General features: G+C 37.9%; 3 protein-coding genes across 3 annotated transcripts in view; all 3 read right to left on the bottom strand.

The window, feature by feature from the left end:
* Positions 1-3,893: 3,893 nt before the first annotated feature.
* LOC142336685 (uncharacterized) lies at positions 3,894-4,865 on the bottom strand. The gene has a single exon (XM_075385596.1). It carries the CDS (start codon positions 4,863-4,865, stop codon positions 3,894-3,896), a length of 972 nt encoding a protein of 323 aa, XP_075241711.1.
* A 171-nt stretch (positions 4,866-5,036) lies between these two features.
* On the bottom strand, positions 5,037-5,965 carry LOC142336684 (uncharacterized). Its single transcript, XM_075385595.1, has 2 exons — positions 5,479-5,965; positions 5,037-5,404 (listed from the first exon to the last, which is right to left on the bottom strand). Exons 1-2 carry the CDS (start codon positions 5,963-5,965, stop codon positions 5,037-5,039), a joined length of 855 nt encoding a protein of 284 aa, XP_075241710.1.
* A 3,972-nt stretch (positions 5,966-9,937) lies between these two features.
* Positions 9,938-20,905, bottom strand: part of LOC142336331 (uncharacterized) — a 47,386-nt gene continuing 36,418 nt past the window's right edge. Inside the window, exons 9-11 of the mRNA XM_075385084.1 lie at positions 14,547-14,782; positions 10,853-11,241; positions 9,938-10,499 (exon numbers count right to left, since the gene is read on the bottom strand). Coding sequence (XP_075241199.1) covers positions 10,362-10,499; positions 10,853-11,241; positions 14,547-14,782 — 763 coding nt within the window. The 3' untranslated portion in view covers positions 9,938-10,361. The remainder of the gene's footprint in view (positions 10,500-10,852; positions 11,242-14,546; positions 14,783-20,905) is intronic.

The raw sequence follows: 20,905 nt of genomic DNA, 5'->3' as shown, positions 1-20,905 counted from the left end.
TTAATGTTACCAGCTCCGATGGTGCTGTCTGCTACGAAAAATCTTCTGCTGTCTTCTAACTCAAAATCCAGCTGAATATTTTCGTGAGCGACTGAATTGCTGATGGCATTCAATACTAAGCCGTGTTTTGTTTCCACACCTTCGAAGAGCTCGACTGTGTTTCCGAAAAAAAACTTCAATTTTTGATTTTCGTCATTTAAAATGCATTTGTTTTAAGTAAGCATGATTAGAGAGTTTATTTAGTTTTCATCTTCAGAGACGTATTTGGTTTGCGAGCCATCTTGGTATTCTTGTCAAGACCATCCGTTTGCACTTCAGGACAGAGCTGCTTGATGCATCGTTTTTTGACTCACAGCTCCCCGTGTTTAAAAGAACTTGTCTTCCTTCAGGCAGTCGCTAGCTTTCTTGGCATCCTATGGCCAGAGATCAGGCCTGACAAAAATTCAACAGTTGTTAATTTGTTAATTCAATGAGCTGACTTTAATACGAACACTTTACTCAATTCAATGACAAAATCTGTCAACAGCGTTAGTGCTATGTTTCGTTTCATCATATCTTCCTAATCTTTTTATTTTGTTAAATTTCGTTTCTTTGATATCAAGATGTTCGAGAGATGATAAAGCATCTCTAATGGGTTTTAGAGGGTTTTAAAGAGCGTTTTAATATTTTCCCAGGGGACGTAGAGCAGATGTATTTTTGGAACACATGGGTGTAATCAGCTCATGGGACTTTACAATAATTTCAGAGAACTTCTTCAATTGAATTTTAGTCGTTTCGAACATCAACAGAGCGTCTGTGGTCCCCAGTGCCGGCGGAAGTGGAATGCAAAATCATTAACGAACAAAAACATTGACAACGCTCTACATTCACTATCTAGTTTCATTTGTTTTGCCGTTCGCAATAGCGTTTGCAAAGAGCCAACTAAATTTTGTTTGTTTTTGCTCAAGTTTTTATGTTGCTTTTTGTTGCGGTGCAACATTAATTGAATCACTTGGTTAAAAATGCTTTATTATAACGCTTTATGCTTAAGAATCTCAAGCTCGAAAAGACCAAGTGAATGTGATAATATCGTTTGAAATTATGAATATTTGGTTTCAGCACGTGGTTAATTATCATTGTTTTCCTCATCTTGCTCGGATTGCATTGAAGGTCATTGTATCAAAGGCTACTGTAAATCGTAACATACCGGCCTCCTTGAACTGGTTCAACTTTATTAATATATCATTGAAACTGGCTTTCTGGTTAAGTGGTCAAATGTAGTAAATAGTTTTTCTCAGCAACCCATCACAAGTTTATCGATACTTTCTTAAATTCAATGAGCTCTTGTCTGCCAGTTTTGTACAAATGTAATTTACATTTTCTTGCTGTCACTCCTCGTCTGTATTCTCTGTTGTTCATTCTTCATCTGTGTCATTTTCTTTGTCAGATCTTAATGACGGCATGTCAATATCCTCTTTCTTTAACAAGACAAGCTTGTTGACTGGTCGTATAAATAGTCCAGATGATGTCTTCAGTTCAACAACTCAAACTATTTTATCATTTCCATCAAAGACCTTTGTTATTCGTCCCATTGGCCACAGAGTGGGTGGTGTGTTCTCTTCCTTGATTATTACTACATCATTGATGTCAATATTCGGTTGTCCCGTTTGCCATTTTTTCCGTTGTTGTAAATTTGAAACATATTCTGTTGACCACTTCTTCCAAAAGTCTGTGATAAGATGGTCCATCCTCTTCTTCTGTCGTGTCAATGAAATTGTTTCTTTTCCTGTTGTGTTTGGTTCAGGCAATGCTGTGATTGGTCGTCCTATCAAAAATTGTCCTGGTGTAAGTGCTAAGGCATCATTGGGATCATTTGAAACGGACGTAATAGGCCTTGAATTTAAGATTGCTTCAATTTGTGTCAACAGTGTTGTGAAGTCTTCAAAAAACAATTTTGTTCTTCCAATGCTGCGGTACATGTGGCGTTTCAAAGATTTGACAGCGGCCTCCCATAGTCCTCCAAAATTTGGTGTTCTCGGCGGTATAGTAAGCCAAGTAAAATTGTTCTCCTTGCCGAACGTTGATATCAAATCTTCAAATTCGTGCGTAGCTCAGGCTTGTCGAAACTCCAACTCTCCCTTGGTCCCAATGAAAGTTGTTGAGTTGTCGCTGTATATTTCATCAGGAATACCTCGACGAGACACAAATCTTTTAATGGATGCAAGACAGTCGTCCTTGGTCAGAGACATAACTGGCTCTATGTGAACTGCCTTCGTACTGAAGCAAATGAAAATTGCAACGTATGTTTTCAAAAGCGTTCGAGTACCATTTTTCGTGTAGAACGGTCCACAATAGTCGAGTCCGCAGTGACTGAACGCAAAGGACGGCACTACTCGCTCTCGAGGTAGATCTCCCATCTGAGGCTGTAACAATTTGGCATCAAATCGGATACATGGCTTGCATCTGTATAAGACACCCTTCACTACAGAAAGTCCTCCAGGTATCCAAATAGTTCGTCGAAGCGTGTATAACGTCAATTTATGTCCTCCGTGGAGATTTTTCTCGTGTGCTTCTCGAATAAGCATTTCAGTGATTGTTGATTTTATTGGTATAAGAACAGTAAATTTTCGGTCTATTGTGTAAGGTGAATTGGCTAGGCGTCCCCCAACTCAAATCACCTTATTTTCTTCATCAAAAAGTGGTGAAAGGCTGTTAAGACTGCTGCTTCTAGGAAATTTTCGTCTTCTGTGTCTCCCCTTAGTGGCTGCTCCATAGGCGTTAACAAAACATTTTTTTTTCTCTGGTTTCATCTTTGTTGAATTGATGTGCTGTTTCGCTAGAATTGTCTGTATTCCCAGTAGACACGATGTACAGCTGATCCCCAGGGCCCCCGGCCCAACCTATACCATGGCTGACAACATCCTTTGAGACCCCGACACCATCTACGCTGACAAGACATCCTGGGCAGCCGGCCCTACCTAAACCTAAGGATTTCGAAGAAACTGATCTAATATTTTTACATGCGCCCCCGGTGCTGACAAGACTACCTGAACCCCCGGCACTACCTGTAACTAAGGAATTGGCAGTAGAAATTGAGCTCGTATTTTCACCTGCGCCCACGGTGCTGACATGACTACCTGGGCCCCCGGCACTACCTATACCACCAAACCCCTCTGGTTCAGTGAATTTGTTACGTTGCTGAATGTCTTGTTGTGTCGCATCTCTGCTGCTGTTGCTTGCATCTTCAGTGGGCTGATTCCTGATGGTCTTGAATTCATGAAGAAAGTTTCGCTGTATGAAGCTGTACAGTTGAAGTCGTCCTTCGTATAAATCTTTCCCTTTTAAGGAGACTAAATTATAAGTCCGGATCATTGGTTGAGACGTAGACTCATTACTATCAGTCCTTTCGTTTGGCGTTGAAGAGCATGCTTTTATGCTGTTCGACATTTTTGTTGTCCGTTGTTTCGCTTTTGAAGATTGAATTCTTCTCCTGATACTGCTGATGAACTATTGGACATAGGTAAATATCCTTGTAACTTTATGTATTGACGAATGCCGATTGATCATCAAAAAAATGCGTTATCTTCTTTTGATGGAATCATTGTCACGTTTTCAGATTGCACCTTTACTTCTTTCTTGGTCTCTTCTCCTGTAGGTGAAAAAATGTCAAGTGAAGGCCAGGCGTTTTCAGGTTGCCGCAACCACTCTGGTCCATCCCAAAAATGCTTATGGTTCATCAAATCAGCTGCTGCTAATCCTCTGGAAGCTTAATCCGCTGGATTATCTTCTGTTGGAACATATTTCCAACTACTGGCTGGAATAATTTCTTGTATTTTCGCTACTCGGTTGGCGACAAATGTTTTCCATTTCCTCGGATAATCTTGTAGCCAGGCAATTGTAACTGCAGAATCTGATCACGCAAAAACCTTTGGAGTTGGAAACCGTTCATCGCTAATAGCATTTGTCACTGCCTCAACAAGCTTAGCTCCTAGCAGGGCAGCACAAAGTTCCAACCTTGGCACACAAACTGATTTAATTGGTGCAACTCTCGTCTTTGCTGTAAGCATTTTTGTTTCAATGACATTGTCTGTCTCCTGTCTGATGAAAACGACAGCAGCATAAGCTGTAGTAGAAGCGTCGCAAAAGACGTGCAACTGGAAAACTGATTTCGTGGCTGGCTTGAGAACCTTCCGTTGAAGACTAATTTTTTCAAGATCCTTCAGTTGTGCTCGAAGTCGCAGGTACTGCTGTAGAATTGGGTCCGATAAAGGTTGATCCCAGCTAAGTTTGTCCATCCACAACAGTTGAACAAAAGATTTATGTTGAATAGTCGTTGGTGATAGCCATCCGAGTGGGTCAAATAAACGTGAAACTTCTGAGAGGATTTGCCGTTTAGTAAACGGAGCTCCCTTGTCAAGTTCTACTGTGAAACCAAATTGATCAGGATTTGGATTCCACCTTATCCCAAGCGTCTTAATGGCATAGTCTTCGCTTTCAATTGACTTCTCGTCTTCCGTTTCTCTGAAAGTGGCAGCTAGTCTTAATACAAGTTTTGAGTCGCTAGATACCCATTTCCGTATATCAAAACCTGCTGAAACAAGAAGCGTAATAATGGCGTCCTGAAGCTTCTCTGCGGCTTCTGAATCTTCGCATCCTGTAAGTAGGTTATCCACATACATATCAGTTGTTAGTGACAAACGAAGTTTAGTGTTTGTTGTTTCTTCGGCAAGAACTCGTAGTGGTCGAATTGAATGAAAAGACGAAGACGCAGTGCCGTATGTTACCCGAGTCATACGATAAGTTTCAATCGCCTCTGAATTTGGATCTTTCCACAATAATCGGTGATAATCTTTGTCTTCCTTGTCCAATTCCACTTGCCTGTACATTTTTGCAATATCAGCAGAAAGTGCTACTTGGGGTAGTCGAAATCGAACAAGAATGCTGAAAAGGTCGTTCTGAATTTTTGGTCCGACCATGAGTCTGTCGTTGAGAGATACTCCTGTTGTCGTCTTTGCGGAACCGTCGAAAACGACCCTCAGCTTGGTGGTAGTGCTTGACTACTTGAACACACAATGATGACAAAGATAGTAGCAGTTTTCGACAGGCTTGACAAGTTCTGATGTTGGAACTTTCTCCATGTGTCCGAGATGAAAGCACTCTCCAATGAATTCTGCGTATCTCTTATAAAGGTCGGGTTGTCTTTCCAATCTGAATAGAAGACTGCGGAGTCGTTTTTTGGCTTGTTGAAGTGAATCTCCCAATGCTTTTGTCTCTTTCTCGAAGGGAAGTTTCACTATGAAGCGACCTTCAGGGCTTCTTCTAGTTGTTTCCTTGAAGTGATCATCGCAGCGTTTTTCTTCGGCTGTCCAAAGCTGCGCTGCTGGAACTTCTTCTATTTTCCAAAAACGCTGCAAATTTTCTGGCTCTGAAGAAACAAAGAAAGTCTGCAGATCGTTTGTATAGGTTTTGTCTGTCTGTTCCCTTCCAATAACGACCCACCGAACATTGATAGCCTATATGTTATTCCACAGTTAGGCTCCTTTAGTCGATTGTTGTCAATCATTATAGCTTCATAATGAGATGCTCCGATCAAGATGTCAATTGATGACGGCTTGTTGAAGTCGGGGTCAGCAAGCTCAAACTCCTTTACTGTTTCCCATTGGCTGGTGTCAATGAACCAAGATGGCAGATTATCAGTCATTTTTGTCAAAACTGACGCACTAATATTGACAGTGGACGATCTGTTCCTTGATGAGATAAGAAGGTCCACGCGACCTATGTTGTCTTGAACCGTCCCACCTAGTCCAAAAACTTTTGTGTTGCTGCTTTTCTTCTTCAATTGTAACCTTTGTACTGCTGATTCAGTTATAAGGTTGTTTTGTGAAGCTGAGTCTAGAAGTGCCCTAAGTAGAATTGTCTCGCCTTGAACATTAACGGCAACAATTGCGGTTTGAAGAAAGACATCTTCTGAAATTCGTTGAGTCATAGCTCCTGTGAACTTGTTTTCATCCTTAGCTTTTGCAATTGCTGTTGTTGTTATAGCGTTGTTCCTCTGTTTGACATTTGCTTGACTGCTGGTTGTTCCGCTAGTTTTTTGCTGATTGGTGTTTTTGTTGTGAATGTTTTCACGATGAAGAAGAGTATGATGCTTTCTACCACATTGCTTTCATTTCGATCCATCACATTCTTCTGATCTGTGTCCCGGTCGCAGACAATTGAAACAGAGTTTTCTAACCTTTATCAGCTCTGCACGTTCCCTTACTGAAAGTTTCTTGAACTTTCCGCATTTGAAAATTTTGTGCGTTTCTTCACAACATTCGCATTGTTGCTCGGAAGTCGCCAAATGTGTGTGCAAATGTCGTTGGTTCCCGTTCATTTGAGTTTTTGTCGCTCCTAATCCATTTGGCGCTGTTGCCTCGAGTGCTTGTGCGCGTTCTTCTCTGAGCTCTGCATACCTTTGAGGTTCCTTGCCTTTTGAAGACAGCTCCCATTGTTTTCTTGTCTCTGTAGGCAGCTTCTCACTGATCAAGTAAACAAAAAAGATGTCTTGACTATTGACTGGTTCTCCCAAATTCTGCAAGGCAAGTCGATGTTCGTCCACTGCTTCAATTAAATTTCTTAAGTCTCTGGCATTATCGGTTGTCAGTGATTGATACGAAACAATTGAATGCAGGTGTGTGCGAATGATGATCCTCTTGTTCTCGTATCTGTTTATCAGAGTATTCATAGCAATGTCGAAATTGTGATCGGTAACTGGTATCGAGGCAAGCAGTTTGGCGGCATCACCTTTTACAGATGCTTTCAGATACTGCAACTTCTGACTTCCTTGAAGAGAACTGTTGTCGATGATTGCTCCTTTGAACAAATCAAAGAACGAAGTCCATTCCATATAATTACCCAAAAAAACTGGCAGATTGAGTTTTGGTAACTTGATGTTGGCTGAGTTCCTCATAGCATCGGAGAGCGTTGAAGTAGATGGTGTTGAAGTATCTGCTGCTGTTGAAGGTCCCTCAAAACGTTTCGTGAAGCGTTTGATTGCATCAATGTTCTGTGTCAACTTGTCATCAATTTCCTCGGACTCCAGAATGTCATTGTCCAGTACTTCCGCCTCCGTCAAGTTCTGTTGAAGTTCTTGGTTCAAAGTTACCAGAAACTTCTGCTTTCGGGTGAGAAGTGTCACTACCTGATTTAGCCTGTTGATATCTGCTTCTGAAATGGTGTCTAGATCTTTTGACATGATATTTTCAGCCTCATTGTTAAACCTTGTAGCAACGCTGCGGTGTGATCCGCGCGACTGTTTCTGCATTTCAAGATTGAACATTTTGACTTGCTGTTGCCTTTGAGGGCCTTTTTGTCGTGTCTTTGATGCTGGTCTTTATTCGTATTAGTTTCGTTTGTCTTTTTCGTGGATTTTGCTGTGCTGAAAGCTAAAAACACACTAAAAGAACGCAAAAGATGGGAAATCGGGTTTCACTTAATCCCCCCTTCAAAAAATGCGGCCAATTTTTGCGCGCGAACTTAGTGCTATTACTTCGGGGGAGCAAACCTAAACTAAAAATTTTGAGTTCTCCGCGAGAACTGAGAAAGAGATTGTTTTCCCCGAAGTTTCAAAAAAAAGTTTTTGTAACCCCTGAGATATAGTTCTCCCACTAGATAACTTTACCGGGTCTCAGAATTAGGTTAATCAACCTTGTTATACAAGTTAATCAACTTGTATAACATGAGGGGGGATGTGTTATCTAGTGGGGGGTCCGCTTTTAACATCCCCTTTAAGTTTCCCCTTTTAGATTTTTTGCTAAATTTTTTGAGAGAGTTAATGCTTTTGGTGCCTAATGCTTTGAATATTTAATCCTTAACCTATTTGTCGGCGGACCAAATGTTGCGGTGCAACATTAATTGAATCACTTGCGTAAAAATGCTTTATTATAACGCTTTATGCTCAAGAATCTCAAGCTCGAAAAGACCAAGTGAATGTGATAATATCGTTTGAAATTATGAATATTTGGTTTCAGCACGTGGTTAATTATCATTGTTTTCCTCATCTTGCTCGGATTGCATTGAAGGTCATTGTATCAAAGGCTACTGTAAATCGTAACACTTTTGAATGATTTATTTAAATTTGTCCAATTTTGCTTGGTCGTTTTGTCGAAATTTGCTCTGTGAATTTGTATTCCAAAAAACACATCGACTTTGTTTTCTCAGTATTAAGCTTAATTTTGTTTCTTTCTGACCTTTCCCCGATTTTTTTCTAGCTGAACGATACTTGCTCTTAACGGCTTCTGGACTAGCTGAATATTCAACATCTCTTTTATCAGCGAATATGTTGGCTGGATTTAGCGACAAATTTTCTGGTTCTTTAGTTTGACTGATATCATTCACATATAAAGAGAAAAGCAGAAGCTGAAATCTGAGACCTATGGCACACGTTTTCCAAGAAGTTGTAGTAAAAACAATACCTGCAACTTAAAATTGAACACAATGGTCTATATATCAGCGAAGTAACCTAGAAACAGAACCTCTCAACCCATAATCCTTACATTTGCCTGATAAGGTACTCTGATCGACGGCATCAAATGCTTTTTCAGATCCAAAAAAGTGCAAATAGAATCCCGCAATCTGTAAGCTAGTTTTTTTAAAGTTGTCAATCAAAAAGAAAACAGAATCAAGAGTACTTCTCTCAGCTCTAAAGCCATGCTAAGTGTTGAATAAAAGATTGATATTCAATGAATATGAAACGATTCTTATTTAACTTTTCGCAAACTTTAGCTATTGTTGGTAATAAGGAAATTGTCCTAAATTTTGTTTGTTTACTCTCTTCTATTTATCCAGTTGAAAAACTTTTGCACTTTTTATGCAATCAGGGAAGACATTGGTCAAAGCACTCATTGAACAACTTGGCCAACTAAAGGGCTCAAAACGTAAAGAACTTGTTACCGCAAAAGAATTAGTTAGTTATGTTTGCTGTACTTATTGGTAGCGCTATTTATTAATTCAAAGGGATTCTTTCAAATAACACGGACTGTTCTACCCTTTTGGAGGGACATTTTTTTGCAAAATTTGACCACAACTTTTCGCCAAACGACGAAAAATATGCATTTAACTTATTAACTTCTTCTAGGGATTCGTTATGTTTGCTGCTTTTGAATTATTTTTACCTGTAATCTCATTAAAAACTTGATTTATTTTTCTTGCAGTTATTTCAATGCTATTTTGATTAACATTTTTATTTCGTTTTATAAGGGTTTTCACTTTCGCACTCTGTTGTATGTTTCTTTAGCCGATGTTGCTTTTTCTTGCAATCATTTCAGCCGGAAAAATATTTTATTGGCTGCGGCATTTTTGACTTTGTTGTTTACACATTTTTGGGTCTGTTTTGTAGCCCTAAATGCTGTGAAAAAATTCTGTGGAGAAAATAGTGTTGGTGCCTTCTCCAGCCCTGTTCATTTCTTTTAAACTCTGTATTAGAACAAATATTATTTTCTCCTGCAGGGCAAAACTTTCAAATTTGATCCAATTCCGTGACATGTTAGAATTTGTTCGGTCTTAGGATCTTCATTAAATTGATTTCAAGATATTAATAGTGGTCTGTTATTTTTGTTTTGTGTGTATTTTCGAAAAGAAAAGAGGTCGATTAGGAATAGGGATGGCTGTGTTACTTGATAGGTTGAATTTGTGTTTAGGTATAGGGGTTAAAGAAAGGGGTGAATAAAGGTTCACTACCCACTGGTAGAGATCTATCCACTGACTTCAAAAGTAAAGATCTACCCACTGACTTTAAACTCGCGACGGACTTAAATTTTAAAGTCATCAATTTTAAAGAGGAAAATAATTCCTTTCCCATTAAGTTGCTCTAAGTTAATCCAGTTTACGTTACATTGTTTGAATCGTTTTTAAATAATACCCCACAATCACCACCAACCCCCCCCCCCCCCCCGCTTAATAAAAGGTCAATAAAAACTAGTTGAGATAGATTAAATTTGCTACGATTTACTGTACGGTATAACACAGATTGCTCAATGAATAGATAGATCACATAATGATCATTGCAATTATAATTCAATACATGACTATTGACGTAAAACTAAGAAATTAACAAAAATGGAGTCAAGTTCTTCACATGCTGCAAACTTTTATGAGTTTGTTGCATCATTCCACTTCTAAGCAAATAGAACATATCCAAATCGAACAGTTCCAGATGAAGTACTGAGCCAATGAACCCAAACTAACTAGCATCCGCATGAGTTGGTTTCAAAACTGGAGTGCATTTATTCATAACAAACAAGGTTCGAACATGACGGACATATGACCAATACGACCGGCCGATTCTCGCTTGTTGAGTTGTATATAGTCACATCTCTTATACTCGGTGGCATCTGGGTACATTAGAAGAAATGAGATACTCGGTGCTGTTTCATGAGTGCTTTAGAGGGAAACTTCTCGTCACAGTACTCGCACTTGAATGAGTGCTCACTCATGTGCAGCTTCATGTGGTTGTTCAATGCGTACCTGTCTACGAAACCCTAAAAAAGACAGAAAATTTGAAGAATAATTCTAGATTGTTTCCGTCAAGTCAAACATAAGTTTATTCAGTCTGATTTAAGCCTTCAATAAGTACAGCTCAATATTTTTCAACAAGGGGGGGGGCAGGCCGTTTATTAAACAGGAATTTATACCGTAACAAAGTTTTAAAAAATTGTGAACTAAAGATGGTTAATATTTAAACGCTGGCGGGGGGGGGGGTATTTCTGGCCTGCGCGAGTTTTGTTCAAATAACAACAAATAACTCATGAACTTAATCTTAGCCAAGAAGAGCTCTCACGAGAAACGAAAAACTATTTGTATTAACGATGTAAAACAATTGAATTACAAAAACCTTTGGACAATAGGGGCACTGGTGTGGTCTATAGTCGGAGTGCATTTTGATCACGTGTCTGTTCCTGTCTCCCGAGAGATGAAATCCCTGCCCACAGATGTCACACTTGAACGGCTTCTCACCCGTGTGATATCTGATATGTTGTGCCAAATGTGATCTGAGTTTGTATGCTTTCCCACATTCCTGGCACAGAAATGGACGCTCGTTTGATACTGCAAAATTGTTCACGTCTTTCCTATTTGGGTTAGTAAGACTGCCACTGGTACTCTTGATAGTATATGTTGTTCTCTGAGCTAACTTTGCGGTTCGTTGGCCACGTGACGCTTTGGGAGTTGAATTACGATCTGGTATACTGCTCTGTACTTGACCACTGGTGATAACTTCCATTTCTATAGCAATCATTACAACAATACAATAGGATGGCTGAAAGCGGAATTTGCATTTCCGACCCATATGCTGATTAATGACGACAACTATTGTTCGATAATTGTTGCTTTGCTCATAAAAAAGAACCCTAACCGACTAAAGTCGGATGTGAACTGCTCTTGCACGAAATGACCCCGATCTTTACCAGTTTCTCTCGACTAACAGTCGTTCATCACAAAGAGAATAAATCGGCGCAAAATCAAAAACGTAGCCGGCAAATTGCCCAAATAGCTGCATAATACACTTGCCTGCCCAAAAATATAGATAGAATGGACGAATACAAAACTGAGTTGATATAAAAAATAATTTCTGAAATGATAGAGCTCATTACGCTTTAATCGCAATGCTTCTTAAAAGCATTAATTTTACAACAGCACTATTGACCATGAAAAGGCTGAGTAACCTTCAGTCAACTAAATGGGTATTAAAAGTCATTTAGAGCGTCGGGTAAGTCATCATTAAAACATGCTGGTCATGCAACTCAAATAAAACTGCTAATGAGTGCAAGAAAAGACGTCACGCACATAAAATCACTCAGGCAGCTGAATGAAAAGATGAAAAGACCTGTCTTAAGGTTTCTGTAGTGAAGAAATGTAAAACCCAAATAAGCGCCAGATAACAAACAAAAAACCAAGATCACCGCGAAATAGCTACGCTCAGCTTGCAGAATAGATCAATTGGCAAAATCATTGTTTCACGGCAATCAATCGGCTGAGAATGAGGTGATCAACCGGCAGCACAGCGGCATGTTAAAGAACTCTCAAGGGTGAGTGAAAACTTATGGCGTCGACATAGGGAAAACATATACCGACTAGTGTCGGACGAATTGCTCTCGATGGACAGGCGAAAAAAATTAATTCAGATGGGGTGTAGACTCGAGGCATTATTATGGGCAAAAATCCTACCATGGACGGGTTCGAACCAGTGATCTCGCGAATAACATGCTGAAACTTTAACCACAAAGCTATCCGGGCTCTGCTCTACCGGCCAAATCACAAAAAATAGATCTTTCCCGTTTGTGACCCCCAGCTTCGTGAGTGCATATTATTTGCAACCCCCCCCCCCCCCCCGACGCACGTGCCATATTTTAACAACATAGCCGGCAGATTGCCGGAAAATAGCCGCGATAGACGCTTGTGGCGTTACATGAATTGAAACAACTATAGAAATAAAATAGACAGATCGACCACCAGTCCTTTAACAGACCACTAGACTTTTTCGGTTAGCTTCGGACTGTCATTTTTATGAGACACATAAGCTCTATAAGGAGAAAACCCTAATAGGGCTTTTCAAAACTGGGATCTTTTCCGTTTGTGCCCCCTCGGCTTAGTGGGCGCATATTATTTGCATCCCTCAGATGCACGTGCAATATTTGGGGGGGGGGCACACACGGAAAAGATCCCAAAATTAATATTCGAAATCAAAAACTCAAGACTCTAATATTCAAGAATTAGGGCATATGTTTGGCACTACTTAGATGCACACTATTGACCTTTAATAAGTAAATGTTCATAAAATTTAAAGTTTCATAAGTGAGCTCAGAAGTCATTTTTTTGAGTGAGGTAAGTCATTGAAAAAGTCAATTCCAAGAAGTCACGGTAAGACGAAACAAAAATCTGTTAGACGAAGTAAAAAAATTTAGGAGCGCTATAATAGCCGCCTAGAATTGAGGACGCGGCTATTAATAATGATTAACGATGTAATGACACGTGCTCTGTAACTGGGGGGTGCATAACATACTGGGGTGGGAGGGGGTGTTGAAAACAGAAAAGAACCAAAAATTCTTAATTTTAAATTGAGCGTACATATTACGAGATGCCTTAACTTGCCATGGAAACAAAATTGCTTGCCACTTCGGTAGATTTCGAACCACGAATATCTGTTTCTGCGCCCCTAGATATGCAGACCGCTCATTAAATTTTCAATTACTGTTTCTAAGCAAGAAAATCTATTTAGAGTCTAAAAAATGTGCCAACAATTCTTTGGAAGACACTTGATACAAATACAATCTACTAAAGATGATGGAAGAACTGCTCTCAAACGACTGGCAACGCGCTAGCTTTGGCAGTAGCTAGCTTTAGGGAGGTTAGCTCATACTGTGGATGCGGGAAGGGGGCAGGAAAAGCAAAGCGGAAGGTGGCAGAAAAAAAGGATCGAAACTCCCATTATTGACACTCAAATCATTAAATCACACCTCCGCAGCAGTTTTCGAGAAACGTATACTTAGTGGCAAGTCGAGTTCTAAGACCACTGGACAGGACAGACACTTAATTCCCACAGGCGTTACCTAGGCCTTTCAGAGGAAGCGTCGGACAGAAGAGTAGTATAAAAAGCTGACTAGAACCTCAACGGGGGGGGGGGGGGGGGACGGACACTTTTTGCAACGCGATTTTCTCTGCCCGACTACAACGGGGTGGAGAAAATCGCGTTGCAAAAAGTGTCCGTCCCCCCCCCCCCGTTGAGGTTCTAGTCAGCTTTTTATACTACTCAGAAGCGTCAAAGGCCAAAAGCGTCAGATGGGAAATCAACCAAGCAAAATATTGCATAAAAGTCCAACAGGGCTCAAATAATTGCGACAAACTTTTTAGAATTACAAAAATCAGAGCAGAAATGCATAAAACACTCATATTTGTGAAATCAAAGGTTCAATATCATTAGAAAACTAACTTGATTTTGAGGTACCGACTTTAATCGTTTTAATTGGTACTCATTCACCTAATGTCAAAAAATTTTGCCTGAAGGCTACTAAAATTTCTTTCACTTAATCGAATTTCACCTAAAATAATATCCCAATTTCCTTCTACACCCCTTAAAAAGTAGAGGGATAATTTTCACAACGCTAAATCATTCAATTTTCGCTTCAATTTTGTTTCTGTCTGTGAGACCAAAATTACTCCCTCCAATTTGAGTTCAAAAATTTAAGTGTTGGACCGATCTTCAGAAAAAAATACACCTTCCCATACAATTCGAATTTTTAAATTTTAAATAATTATGAGCACCGCAACACAGCTTTGTTCAGCTTACTAAAAATTTGGCAATGTCTAAAGCCTGAAAGAGTTGAGAAAGAAGATTTACAAATTCAAAACAATGGAATTGAGCATCCGGCGCACCAACTTCTGCTGGCAAAGGGCACAAAATCAAAATCCGCTGCAAAAATATCCCCCAGCTTAGCCAGGAACTCATGCAAAAACCAATGAAACAAGAAAACAGAAAAAGCCATACAAAATTAGCTTTCTTGTTTGGTTGAAATTAACGGTATGCAACTAACGGTAGAATTGTCCGGAAGATACTCCATTCTCATCAATGATCACTTCCGCTGGTTCCCCTGCATTGATAAACAATTGACTTGACCCATCTAGAGATGATTGTTGTTGCTGCTGAAGTATTTTGTAAGTCGTCTCCTCAAATGCTTGGGAGCAGTCGCCCGGGTGTCTGATCTGAATGTGTGACTGGAGGCGGACAAACTTTTTGAATGATTCTTCACAGTAAGGGCACTGGTAGCGTCTGAACAACATTAAATCAAAAACTAAAAGAGTCTGTTGAGCAAATGGGCAGCTCAGGGAAGTTGTATTACTTAACAAACAATATCCAGTTTTGGTCCATTTTTGATGAAATGGCTATATTTGCCTATAATCGGCTCGATGAGGTCAAAATTTCAATATTCACGGAACCATTAAAATTTCCAACTGCGCTCAACTTTCAGAGCAGCAAATAAAATTGTTTTTAGATAATTTTCCAAACAATTCTCGCAGAACATTCATTAGACATCATTTCACGTAGCCTGATTGACTCATATATAATAAAAAAACTAAATATTTTAACGTAAAATAACTTGAAATGTCCAAATTAGAAATTGGACTGTCTACTCCATCGGTATTTCTCTGGCACACCTATCAGTACACCTTTTCTTTAAAAATATCAAAACCTTATTGTAACATCAAAAATTCACTAGTAATTTTTCAGAACGAACATCGTACAATTCATAGAAAGCAATATCTATTATTTGAAAAAATTAACTCCACTGATTTAAGCATCCTAACTAACTGATGGACCTGTCATTAAAAAAATAAGACAACAAAGTGACAATAAAAAATCGACAATATTTCTTGAAAACAATGATCGAAGTCAAAGAAATCAATAGCTCTCAACTGAAAAAATCAATCTCAACTCAAAAAAATCAATTGATCAATTTAATCTCTATTGGGAACCTGCGAGACATGTACCTAATGCGATCAAATGAGGAAAGGAAAAGTTCATCAATTACACGAAACACTGAAAAATTCACTAAAAATTTGAGAAATTTTTAGTGTCAGGGTCATGAAAACCAATAGCTGAGGGATCACACGGATGATAAGACTCTTTTGTGTCTGACTAGCAACCAACAAGACCCGTCATTAATACTAAGTGATAGGCCATGAGCAATACTTAAAAAGTGCAAAATTCAGATATTCACTGATAAATTATGACTACAAATAGTGTCATAGTCATAAAAGCTATAGCGGCCCATGAATTCAAGCAACTGCAAACTTATCACTGATTATAAATAGAAAGGGTCCGGCTATTGAAAAGCAAACGCAGCGACCATAAAAAATCACTAAAGTTTACTTCAAGCTAAAGGCTCTCAAAGTCTAGAAACATGAACTAAAAGCTGGAAACGTCAAATAAGCGCCCCCTAGTCTCAGCATCAAGCCACTGAGACCTGTCAAAAATGGGACAAAGAGACTATAACGCCAACAGATTATCAAGTACCGCCACAACTATTTTCAACAACATTAGCTACTAACTACTATCAAATACCTTTACAATTCTCCAATGAAAGCGTTATAACACCTATCAATGTTGAAACCAGAAAATGAGACCAACAAGAACGAAAATAAAGCAAAAATCGGAAAATTCGCTGATATTTTATGAACAAAGTCATCTCAAAGTCGTTAAAGCCGTCCTGAAAAGATTTCATTATAACTCACAAGGGAGAGGGAGAGAGAAGAAGAAGAACAGTCATAAGTAAAATTAAAAGATCAAAGAGAAGGGTCAAGTATAACGCAAAGATAATTCAAAAGCCGGTCAAAAAGAGTGATAATTGTTGAAAACAAGTAGTGATAAGGTTGTTAAAGCCATAGACATAAATTCAAACCGTCAAATAGCTTCAATTCCGCCTCATCTGAGAACCAATGAGACAAATTATTCAGGACATTAAGTAATAGAACATGAACAATAAAAAAGGTCAAAACTAAAAAAAGCGTTAAAATTTTGGAAAACAAGTATCGACAATTGATTTACCACCCTTTGAAAACATTCCTGCAAAAAGATCAAGCTAAAAAACAATCACACTTCTTATTGACATCAAAATGTCGAAAAATGTGAACAAATCAACCTTAGGAACAGTTTGTTTTTCATTGAGCAACCAAACCGCACATAAACGCTCTGGAAAACACTAAGAGCAAAAAACAATAAACTACAGAATTGGTTTACTCATTCTTAAAAACTCTGGCCTAGCAAACCTAAAATTTAACAAACCACCTAAAACAACTATTAACAGAAAATTGATCAAAACTATTTCCAAAGGCAAAAAAAGCAGAATCAGGCAAAAAAAAGTCAAAAATAGATACGTGAAACAACAAAAACTACTGAATTATTCCAATTTACTTCGAGATAACCTAAAAGTGATATCAATCAAATCGAAACGGCAGCAAAACTACAATCAAGACTAAATCCAAACGAAAACATAGACCAGACAGTAAACTTTAAAAAAAAAACTAGAAAAATGCCAAGACAGCTAAAGTTAAAATTCATTCCTCGGAAGCATTTTTATTATTGACCTTAATTATACATATGACATCTTTGACCTTAAACTAATCAATACTAAACTTAAAGTGCAAAGTCATTTTATTGAGTGAGGTAAGTCACCTATAATTAGAATCAAACCACGCAAGTAACAAAAATTTCCCTAGAGAGAGTGAGAAATGACGTCACGCGCGCAAACGCCATCACTGAGATGACGTAATTCAAAAATTTTGACTTGTTCAGCTATGTGAACAAAGCAAAACAAAAGAGTTCTAGACGTAACAAAATAACATAGCCGGAAGAAGTCGCGAACCGACTCGAAGCGGCGCAACATTACAGAAAACCTCATCGCACCCGAAACCAAAATCTTCCCTTTTCTTTTCTTTTAAAACATTAACTTCAACAGATTTGATCCAAAAAAATTATCAAAACTTACAACGCTGTCATAACTAGAAGATTTGAACATTGGCATCATTGGAAAATAAAATAAATTAAAATAAAAACACCACATCATTCAAAAACAATACAAAAAACCCGCAGATTTAAACCAAAAATAAGTTTAACAGAAAATTCATTGAAATCTTGATACCACAAAATTTATTTTGAGCATTTGGTGACCTTGGAAATTGGCCAAAACTTTTAGGATGGTCAAATACTGATAGACCGCAAAAAATGATATGGTTAAAAACTGATGAACTAAAGGAGATACCAAGCTCATAAAATTGACCTCCACTATTTAACTCCTCGCGCCAAAAGACATTGTGAAATCTTTAGGCAGATAATTTTTAGAAACTAAACTAAATTTTTTAAAAAAAATGGATACTAGAGTTTAGCACAGATCTTTTATCTTTGAAGTCACAGCAATTAAGACAAAAACTATATATTATTCTCTTGTGGAAATTATCTTAGGCAAAACTAGTTGAAACAAAAAAATTAATCATGAAAAGAGAATATACCCGGCAGTTTGCCGGAAAATAGCCGCCGTTGATTCCAATAAGCATGATTGCGATTGAAAGAATAGAAGATATTGAAAAAAAGAGATTTTTGTACAAAAACATTTTTTAAGTCCGATTTATTTTGATGGCATTTCGTAGTTGAACATAACGTACTTCTGTTTCTTAGAGAGAGGCTACAGGGGGCTACTATCAATACCAATAAGCATTAGAGATGGTAACTAAGACTTATAGGAACGACGTTTAAACAGCGGGCATCTAAAATTGGGCTTTATGGGTTTATCCCGTTTCTACTTCTGACTTCAATTTTTTATACTGACTCTGTTCATTTTGAATTGCTTTGCTGAGCAACTGATGTTCAAAATCACATTTAGCAGATTGAGAGAAGAGAGAAACTAGCCTAGAGAAGTCAAAAAGATATCACGCAAAATGTTGAAAAAGCGGCAAAATGAGGTAAAGCGAAATATTTTTTTATTCGAAGAAAAAAAATGGGAGCGCTATAATAGCCGGCTGAGAAGATGAGGGCGGCTATTAACAAAACAAACGAAAAACGCAAAGGCAGAAAAAGTTTAACTCTTAAACTGAGGCCCCAGAGTTTTTCGCACACAGCAATAATCAGCTAAAACGCTTAACTGGAATTCCAGCAAAATCTATTCTGCAATATAAAAAATAAATTGCAAACAAAATAGAGTTTAAAAATATAAAACATTAAAATAATTTCAAATAATGTCAAAATATTTTTAAATTGTACTTATGAAAACATTTTTTTTTATATCAAAACAAAAAAGTTGGTGCAAGAAAAGACTTTCTGGAAATTAAAACCAAAATACAAACCAAAACGAAGAAAATTTGAACAAAAACTGGCGAAATTGGATCATCATGAATAAAATTCGATAGAAAAAAATATAACTCACGAGAACATAGCCGGCAGAGTGCGGGGAAATAGCCGCCGTTGACGCGCTTGATGCACATCACGATTGAAACAGAAAAAAGAAGAAATTGACCGATTTTTTCTCTTTTTTGTCAGTGTCAAAAAGTGTTCTAATTTGACGTGCAATTTCAGTTAGATTCTAGAATTATACTTAAGCCAGCTTCTAAACTGAAAGCTAATAAGCTTAATACAGCAGCTAGAAAACACTAATGAACTTTGATAACCTAATTCTGAATGATTTAATTACCGGGCTTTATCGGTTTATCCCGTCTCTTTTGATTTTGCTCCATTGACTTTGACCGTATTCACTATATTTAGTCATTCAAGGGATGAAAGAATTTAAAATCCACTCAGTTGAAACAGTGAGTGAAGTAAGCCAGAAAACGTGATAATCGTGACTTGTAAAAGGAAAAACGTGATCAAAAGGTAATGTAAATTTAAAAAAAAAGAGCGCCTAAAAATTAGCCAATAAGAGGCTGACAGCGGCTATAAAAAAGACATTCAATGCATGAAAAATGAAAGGAAGCTGCCATAAGCACTGATTTTTGAAAACAAGTCCTCTTAAAGTTCTTAAAGGCAGAAAAAATTGAAAAAAAAGGCCAAAAATAGACTAAAAAATGTGAAACTTAAGCCTATTTTACACTTAAAACATATTGCTAGGCCCTGAGAAAAACTGTGGTATTAATTTCAAGAGGGTTTCAAATTAAATCAGCATCGACCAAAAGTTATTTCCACAAAAAACTAAATTACAAACAAAAACGGGCCAATTGGACGAAAAAACGGCTAGAACGGTTATCTATATGCTCCATTCTATCACAAACACTTTTCGAAGTCAAAAAGTCATCCATTGAACGCAGCGCATGATCAAAAAATTTTTCTCACTGAGCAGAGATCTATTCACCATCACATTTCTTCTCACTTTCGCTTTTAGGTCAAAATGCCGGATGAACAAAAACAAAAAAAGAACGATAAAAAAACCAATACTCCTCTTCGACTTGTAAAACTTAAGAGCATCGCAATATAACTACGCTCAGCTTCGCAGCTACAAAACAAAGCGTCGATACCAACCTCATCACAACAATACGTCACGATTGCGTCTGAAAGTCTAATATATGATTGACATGGTCAACAAAACGGTCACAAATGTACAGTAACCGGTTATTAAGGTTCAGAAAAACGAATTTACAGGAAAAATTTGGAGAAAGTTGCAATTGATCAAAATTTGCTAGCTTAGCAAAAAAATGCACACCTTTTTTCGCTCTCTCACCATATAGCGTTATGATCACAAGTAATCTCTTTTCTCTGCCCCTCAATTCGTTCAGCCGCTTGACCTTCAACAATTAATTTTCAAGTGCAGCATTGACTTTTATATCGATTAAGCGTTAAAAAGACAGCTGACCAACACAATTCAAATTCTTTGAATTGTTAAAAAAACCAAGTAAAGGCCAACAGTATTTCGCTATCGCAGCTATTAAAAAGGTAGCCATCACCAGGAGAAAAAAAATAACTAGCCACAAAATTCCGATTAATATACAAAATAAGATTGTAAAAACTCTGAAATGCTTCCATAAAAAACAAAATGGCATAAATAGCTCATAATGGAATCGCTAGTCTAAGATTAGTATCAGGTGGTCAAAAATATTTCCAAGTATTCACTTAGTAGTCAACACAATAGAGTAAAACCAATTTGATCACAAAGTTTTAAAGCTTAAATTAAAAAAGCTATGAAAAAATGCAAATGTCAAACGTGAACAAAAATTTTGCTAGCTTAGAAAAAATTCATTTTCACACACCTTTTCTCGCTCTATCTATCAGAAAAATGCATATACAAAAACCACTCAAACTTTCCGCTTTTTTCTCTCCGCTTTTGGCTGCCGATACTAGCACCGATATCGCTTCGCGGCCACCAAAAAACACGATGAGATCAATATTTGCCTCAACTATTGCCTTGCGGCTGAC

The sequence above is a fragment of the Convolutriloba macropyga genome, chromosome 3 (assembly GCF_964194025.1).
Source record: "Convolutriloba macropyga chromosome 3, txConMacr16.3, whole genome shotgun sequence".
NCBI lineage: Eukaryota > Metazoa > Xenacoelomorpha > Acoela > Convolutidae > Convolutriloba > Convolutriloba macropyga.
The sequence above is the reverse complement of the archived record's forward strand: the minus strand, read 5'-3'. Positions and strand labels throughout refer to the sequence as shown.

Bases quoted from the DNA above. Each gene is read 5' to 3' on its own strand.
- LOC142336685 (XM_075385596.1), bottom strand. From the start codon at position 4,865: ATGTACAGGCAAGTGGAATTGGACAAGGAAGACAAAGATTATCACCGA.
- LOC142336684 (XM_075385595.1), bottom strand. From the start codon at position 5,965: ATGACTCAACGAATTTCAGAAGATGTCTTTCTTCAAACCGCAATTGTT. The intron at 5,405-5,478 runs GTGGGTCGTTAT...TTGTTTCTTCAG, and splicing joins ATATAGGCTATCAATGTTCG to AGCCAGAAAATTTGCAGCGT.